General features: G+C 42.7%; 1 protein-coding gene across 1 annotated transcript; it reads left to right on the top strand.

The window, feature by feature from the left end:
• Window positions 1-655: 655 nt before the first annotated feature.
• On the top strand, window positions 656-7,403 carry LOC146342548 (vomeronasal type-2 receptor 26-like). Its single transcript, XM_084807889.1, has 3 exons — window positions 656-673; window positions 3,951-4,077; window positions 6,472-7,403. Exons 1-3 carry the CDS (start codon window positions 656-658, stop codon window positions 7,401-7,403), a joined length of 1,077 nt encoding a protein of 358 aa, XP_084664015.1.
• Window positions 7,404-8,489: the final 1,086 nt, after the last annotated feature.

The raw sequence follows: 8,489 nt of genomic DNA, 5'->3' as shown, positions 1-8,489 counted from the left end.
AGAATTTCTCCATGAATCTCCAGGAGGCCGAATGCCAACGCATTCGGCCCCCCAAAATCGGTGGAGAAATGGTCCGCCACCCCCCGCCACCCCCCACCCCGGGATGGGACTTACCTTGTGCGAATGTCCCTGGCGGCGGTGGCTCCCGGTGGCGGTTCGGCGGCAGTGGCCAGTCTTCCGACCGGCTGCTGCCGCCACCATTTCCAAGTTAAAAAACTAACAAACCAACAAACGTGATAGGCTACGTAAAGATTTACGTAGCCTATCACGGCTAGATTTTCAAAAAACACCGTGATAGGCTACATAAATGTTTACGTAGCCTATCACTGCTGACTTTGAAAAAAAAAAAAGTATGTACGCATTTGCGTTCCTTATTTTGGTACGGGTAGTCTACGTAAATATTTACGTAGACTACAGCGAAAATAAGGGCAACGCTGCTGGCTGAAGGGGGGCCACCCACCCAAACCCAATGTGGCAAACAGCAAGCCACCCACCATGTGGCATTTATGATTTGATTTCTGCCATTTATTTTCAACAATGGCAAAGTTAAAGACACTGAAACGTGGAAGCTTAAAAATGCTTGATGACGAAATGCGAGTATCTTTATCTAATATTCAACCAAATATTGAAAAGCTGTGTTCATCCCGTCAACCTCATGCATCCCACTAAAATGGTAAGTGGTTATTGGTGTTATTCACCTTTTTTAAATTCTTGCACATATTTACATAATGTTACACATGAATGACAACAATGTATGTTATTATCTTACAAATCATATATTTTTAAAAATATAAGTGAAAGGTTTTCATGAGATATGTTGTATCCCCATACATTTCATTATTACAATTTATGTATGTGCCCATATCTCTTATAACGGGTTAGTTTAACCTCTGGTTTGCTAGTAAAACTGAATTACCATGTCACGAAATGATGCATGTCTAAAAAGTTTGTCACCAACATGAAAAGTTTGGAAAGCTCTGGTATAGAGCCTGGTGTAGCTTCACATAATGAGTAGATTTTAGCCTACTTTAGCTACCCAAAGGGGGCCTCTCACATGAGTTCTTTGATATCAAGCAAGTGCAGCTCCATATGTCAACAACCCTTTCAGCTGCAAGGCCTAGGCCAAGCTCCCTCCTCCTGAAGTTACGGGTGTCAGGCCTTGATTCTCACGGAGGAGCTGAGAGCCTCCCTTCCGGGGCTGTAACATCGGGGCCCTGTTCTCAGCATAAGGGTGACTGATTTCCCAGCCTGCAATGCTACGAGCATCTTCATGAAGCAGGGAGGGAACTATATCAGTCCGTGCTAAGAGCAGACCAGTGTGCCCTTGCTCCATGGGGGAAAGAGGGTTACCGGCCTGGAGAAACGTGTGGCTCTAAGAACAACTTCTCATCTCTCTTGGGACCTAGAGAGAAACCCAGCGATAACAGCTTCATCAGCTGATGAGAGGCGGAGCTTTCTTTTCAAATTTATTCTGCATTTATTCTCTTTCAATAAATGGTCATCCTTTTGCGCAAGGGGCTTTGTTTCATCTTGGCAATCGAAAGTAATCTATTTTGACTGACCCCTGACAGAATCAGGACCCCGGATCAATACATCTTCGAATGCATAAGTTTTTGTATGGAATGTTGCCTAATATAATGTATTTTAATGTTAATTTCACTAATGTACGCATTTTGGTTTGGATATTTTGATGGGAGAATTCCATTGTGAAATTCAGAGGAGTGAAAATTTCAAAGGAGAAGTGAGTTTTGCTTCGTGTATGTGTTTGAAAGTTGAGAATTACATAAGTTCATATTAAAATGTGAACCAAATGAGTTTCTCTCCCATCCCTTTTTCTAAGCTGTACAGGGAACCTGCATGAGTACATAAGGCTCCCCACTTCAGGGGTTATCCCTCTAAATTTTGGAGGTTGACTAGTACAATGACCACAGAGTTGGAGCTAGCATGTTTGTTCTCACTCACTCCCCCCCCACATGTTAATTAAAAACACCTGTAGAATGTCTGATAGTTGTTGTTGTTGTTGTTGTTTATTACATTTATATCCCCCCTTTTTCCACCTTTAGGAACCCAAGGCGGCATACATGGTCCTTCTCCTCCTCTTCCTCCTCCATTTTATACTCACAACAACAAACCTTGTGAGGTGGGTTGGGCTGACAGTCTGTGACTGGCCCAAAGTCACCCAGTGAGCTTCCATGGATGAGTGGGGACTCGAACCCAGATCTCCCGACTCCCAGTCCAACACTCTAGCCACTACATCACACTGGCTCTCTATGAATAGGGCTACTATTTATATGTTCTGGAAGGAGAAGCCTGAATGGCAATTTTCAATCCCTGATCTTATTACAGAGGTTGGATCTCTATAGCAAGAATACTATGTTTTGCAACTAGCCTATGAATAAAGATGTATAGGAATTCATGGCAGCAATTGAAAAGTTATAAGTACCTTCACAGGACCACCCACTAACATTGGGTTGCATCCGGACTAAGTTAGTGACACTTATATCCTATTGAAAACTGTGGCACAACATGACAAACTTTCCAAATGGATTTCAATGGGACCTAAGTGTGACTGAGCCTTAGGATTCAGTGAAGCCAAAGACTATAGCAGAAAGCAACATTTAATTATAAAGAATAATAAGGAAGGTGAAAAAGAACATACACTATGTAACCCAGCAGTATTGACAGATGCACAAAATGGTAGGTCATTATGGGAAAGTTCCCTATTTTAAAAATACAATTCAACAAAAACTGGACTATGTTTTGAGGCAGTGGGACTATTCCCAGAGGCCTTTACCATGTGGTAAAATAATGTATTTATTTATGATACAGCCCATTATGTACCAATTGCTCCCCAGAAGCAATGTCATTATGCCATGCCAACAATCACCCAGTTTTTAAACATCAGGTTGACTAACAGGATGAATTCTGGTCAATTCCAGACACTCTTGAATGGAACTGATTGTCTGGATCAATGTCGAATGGGCTTCAGGTTTGGCTTTGTAATGCAAACTGCCTTGATCACTCTGTGGGATGGATGACCTCTGCCGGGAGAGGGGCAGGGGGAGCGAGACCCTGCTGATTCTCTTGGACCTCTCAGTGGCTTAAGATACCATCGCCCATGGTATCTCTCTGGATAGGCATTCTGAGCTGGGTTTTGGTAGTACTGCACTGCTGTCATTCTACTTGGATTGAAAGGTTCTAGAAAGCGGTGCTGGGGGTTATTATTCTGCCTCTTGGCCATTATGCTATGGGTTCCACGGGACTTAATTTTATCCTGCAGGCCATTCAACAAGGCTGTTCAGCATCTACATGAAACAGCTCAGGGAGGTTATCTAGAGACACAGGTTGAATTGTCACCAATACACAGATGACACAGCTCTCTCTCTCCTCTCCAAGTGAGGAAGTGGTTGTTCTGCACCAGTGCCTAGCAGGAGTAATGGACTGAGTGAGGGCCAAACAGGGCAGCATGTTGCATACTCTGCCCTAGGCACTGAAGATAGGAAGATCCCATTTTATGCCCTATAAAGTATTAATGGTCAGCCATAATGGTCACGGAAGTTGGAGAGGGTGATAATTTGCATGGGAGACTTGAATCCAGGAAAAGAAGACAGTTTCAATGGTGGGGCACTCCAGTTGAGTTTTGAATGCCAATGCACTGTGACTACATCAGGAAGACATGTATATAGAGACTTTCAGGTTCTCCCATGAGTAATGCTGAAACCTCCCTCTTGTGTGTGGATGATGCTATTTTGGCTATGTTAGAATAGGCACTGGAGTATGAGTTCACTATCAGTATAGATATTTTCAAAGAACTTGTTGCATATGAAGTGCTCTCTTGAATCAAGAGTATGATTCTGGGCCAGCAGCAACCCAGTTCTTAACTGTAGTTCAGCTACCAGTTAGAAACAAAATCTAACATCACAACATTCTCCTCTTTCATATATTGACAGTCACGCCCTTGTTCTCTGTGCAATGACAATTGCCATTCTGGTTATAGCAAGACCAAGAAGGAAGGGAAGCCATTTTGCTGCTATGACTGCCTTCCCTGTCCAGAAGGGAAGATTTCAAATCAAACAGGTAAGAGATGTAGCACATACCATATCAAGAATGTTAGTCATGCTCCCAAATGGACTGTGACATGTTTCATCAGGCTATGTAGGCACTAAGTTCCCTAACATTTTAAAGGCTTCTTCACAAGTGAGTGCTGGCAGAGGTTGGGATGATGGAGAAATCTGCAATGCAATGGAATCAAATGACTGAATTGAGGATACCATAGTGGCCCAGCTTTTCTCAAGACACATGGATTCTGCAGCCTTGCAGACAGTTTTTGTTTATTTGTTTTGTTTTTAACTTTCTGGAATTTTACACAAACGTATTTGTAGAAAAGTACATACATAAAAAACCAGCTGAAAATGTGCATTTCCCCATAGGCCAAAGCATGACAATGGGCATTTGGGATGGGAATTCCACATTTGCACAAGTGCAAATTTGTGCAAATTTGGGGAATTAGAAAAAAATACAATTCCTTTAATGAGTGGACAATGGAAGAAAAGGCACCTAGCAATCCAGGAAACGCAGACAGAATGGATTTTACAAAATCTCTCCATCTCTAGTGGAAATTGCTGAATAGAAGACATGGTAATATGTCTTCTTCATGCGTACATAGCATATTAATTAACAAAGCAAATGAACCAACACAAGATGACAACATATTTAGTAAGACTGCATGGAATCATGTCCCATGAAAATAATTGGAAGCAAATTGAGGATTTTTACAGTGCTCCAGTTCCCCACCTACGCTGGCATAGCTTGAATCTCCTTCTTCTATGGTTCTTTATAGTATTCACTGCCATCATGATCATCCATCCTACTGCTCTTCCTCCGTGTCCTTGTTTCTTCTGCTTTCTTGTGTGATCCTAGCTAATTCAGGATCACATCATAAACAAGGTGATGCAACGCTATTCTTTTACCAATCAGAACAGGCTACAAAACATAACGGCTGAGAACAATGTCAGCACAGGTTTTTGTCGTGAGGAGGGTTTCACACTGCCAAGTCAACTGATGACTCTCTCCTATGCTGTGAAATTCCTATCCCATATAATTTGCTATTTCAGTGAAGAGACATCTGGAAAAGATGCTGGTTATATGGGCAATAGAGGGATACCTGTGAATATCAGCAAAGTACAATAGATGAACTTGTTCATATTCAAAGTGAAGCTATATGTCAGGGGTAGACAGCAGAGTGCCCTCCAGACATTTTGAATACAACTCCCATAATCCCCTGCCAACATGGTCAGTAGTCAGGAATTATTGTAGTTGTAGTCTAAAACATCTGGAGGGTATCATGTTGCCTTCTCCATACTAGGGATGGGTGGATTCTCTAACTTCCACTTTGTGGGGAATCCACTCAGGGGGGGAAGCGATCCATTCCTCCCCCCAGAATCCTCCAGAGCCAGCTCCTCTCCGTGCCGATTCTGCGGAGCCTCTGGCTCCATATAACTGGTGATATGGTGCTGACCACCGCCATTACCATATAGGTGCAAGAAATGAATACAGCCACAAATGGCATAGTGGACGCCACTTGCGGCCATAAAACACTTAGTTTAAGCTAAATGCTGTTTTAAAATGCTGTTTTACTGTTTTAATATAATTTTAATTATATTATTGTTTAATTTATATTTTAACTTTTGTATATTTGCATGTGTTTGAATTGTATATGTTTTAATTTTTGTAAGCCGCCTTGGGTCCCTGTACTGGGAAAAAGGCGGGGTATAAATATAATGATGATGGTTTAGTGGCTAGAGTGCTGTACTGGGAGTCGGGAGATCTGGGTTCTAGTCCCCACTCAGCCATGGAAGCTCACTGGGTGACTTTGGGCCAGTCACAGACTCTCAGCCCAACCTACCTCACAGGGTTGTTGTTGTGAGGATAAAATGGAGGAGGAGGAGGAGGAGGTATGCCGCCTTGAGTTTCTTGGAGGAAAAAAAGGCAGGATAGAAATGTAATAATAATAAAATAAAATATAATAACAACATCAGCAACCATTTACCTCATTTGGGTCCACGGTGGAATTTTCCGCCATCCCTACTCCATACTAAGCATTAAAACAGGGAAATCCAGTTTTATGCTAAACAAAGTATTATGGCTCAGTGATAATATTCAGACTAGTTGGAGATGGTGATGATTTGTGAGTGATTGTTTAATCCAGCAAAAGAATGCAATTTCAATGGTTGGGTAGTGATTCCCATGACTGACCCTCGTCCTAAATCTTGGGCTAGTTATCGACCATCCAGAGGATTAGTCCTTGAAAATATAATTGTCGGGTAGTACATGTGTCCTTCCCCCAGGATTTGGCATTTCTGCGTTTCGCAAGATTTTGACCTAATAGCTGTCACTAAAAGTTTCCAAATGAAAAAGTGTTGTTTCTAGGTTGGGAAGATATGTATACATAAAACACATGTTCTTTTACAGATATGAATGACTGTTTCCAATGCCCAGAAGACCAGTATCCAAACAAGCTTCAGGATGAATGTATTCCAAAGGGTCCGAGTTTTTTGTCTTATGAAGAACCATTGGGGATCAGTTTGGCCAGTGTTGCTCTTTGCTTTTGTTTCGGAACAACATGGGTGCTTTGGATCTTCATTAAGCACCGGGACACTCCCCTAGTCAAAGCCAACAACCGGAACCTCACCTACATTCTCCTCATCTCCATCATGCTCGCCTTCCTCTGCAATTTGCTCTTCATAGGCCAGCCTGAGAAAGTCATCTGTCTCCTTAGACAAACTGCCTTTGGCGTCATCTTCTCAGTGGCCGTTTCTTGTGTGTTGGCCAAAACGGTCATTGTGGTTCTAGCTTTCGTGGCCACAAAACCAGGTTCCAACATGAGGAAATGGGTAGGGAAACGAATGGCCAATGCAATAATCCTTTTCTGCTCCCTTATTCAAGCCGCTATTTGTATTATATGGCTGTCAACCTCTCCCCCATTCCCAGATGTCGACATGCATTCACTAACTGAAAAAATGGTCTTAGAATGTAATGAAGGGTCGGTCACCATGCTTTGCTGTTCTTTGGGCTTCATGGGTTTCCTGGCCATCGTCAGCTTCACTGTGGCTTTCCAAGCCAGGAAACTGCCAGACAGTTTCAACGAAGCCAAGTTCATCACCTTCAGCATGCTGGTCTTTTGCAGCGTCTGGGTGTCCTTTGTTCCCACCTACCTGAGCACCAAGGGGAAATATACAGTTGCTGTGGAGATATTCTCCATCTTGGCCTCCACTGCTGGATTACTGGGCTGCATCTTCTTCCCCAAATGCTATATTATTGTGCTGAGACCTGAATTAAACAGCAGAGAACGGCTAATGGGGGGAAAAAAAGAAAGAAATCAAACAAACTCAAACATATGCTAATCTCTTAAATCTAGATTTGGCTATGCCAAAGACCCAATGTAAATAATGACAATTAAGTTAGTAGTGATTACCTTGCTCCAGTTGTTAAAGTGAAAGATAGCAATGTAGTTTCTTTGGGATGTGTGCTTTCCACTGTAGTATACATTGCCTCATTAAGGAAATGTTTATGGAATCAGTGGATGTAATTCAGCAGTAAAACTTAATTAATGCATTGTTTACTTCCATAAATTTTTCTTCATTTCTTCTGAGAAATACATATTTTTTAGACACAGTCACAAGATGTTTATATTTAGAACCAAAAAGTGCTGAACTCTTTAGAACACTCAATTTGAATGTTGATGTTTATTATGGCATAAAGCTTTCAGACACAGTCCACGCCATCAGAAGATCTTTTTGGAGTCAAAAGCATTACTGAACCACAACATACCCAAACTGGTACGAGTGACCTGGTTCACACATCACACACTGCCATGGGTGAATTAGCTCACGATTTGCCAGGCATGAGTGGGAGTGAGTGAGCTCACCGCCTCCAACATGCTCCTCACTTCCACTTTCAATCTACAACCTATGATTGGCCTATGTGGTGGGCATGTGGGAGGCAGTGTGCTCACTCACTTCTGCTCGTGCTCAGAAAACTGTGGGTTAATTAACCCACCATAGCATTTTAGATGTAAACCAGGTAGGGGTGGACGAAAGTCACTTACCTTTTGTTGAAGCTTGTTCATGTTGGGGGGGAGGCACTTCGCTGCTCTCCCCGCAAAGTTCAGGCCAGGGGGGGAGGCTTCCCACCTCGCCCCGGCCGAAATTCAGGCCGGGGAGGAGGCTTCCCGCCTCGCCCGGCCACGAACTCGAAAGTTAAAAAAAAAAAAAAACGCCCCCGTGATAGGCTACGTGACGATTAACGTAGCCTATCACAGCTAGATCTGCAAAGTCAGCCGTGATAGGCTATGTTAATCGTCACGTAGCCTATCACGGGTGAATTTTTTTTTAAAAAAAAAAGCGCGTACGCTAATGGCGGCCCCCATAGGGAGCTGCCATTCGCGTTCCTTATTTGGTTGCTGTAGTCTACGTAAATCTTTACGTAGA

The sequence above is a fragment of the Heloderma suspectum genome, chromosome 6 (genome assembly GCF_057233095.1).
Source record: "Heloderma suspectum isolate Gila_16-S chromosome 6, 16-S_ref, whole genome shotgun sequence".
In the NCBI taxonomy this organism is placed as follows: domain Eukaryota; kingdom Metazoa; phylum Chordata; class Lepidosauria; order Squamata; family Helodermatidae; genus Heloderma; species Heloderma suspectum.
This window is presented reverse-complemented; position numbering and strand designations above follow the sequence as displayed.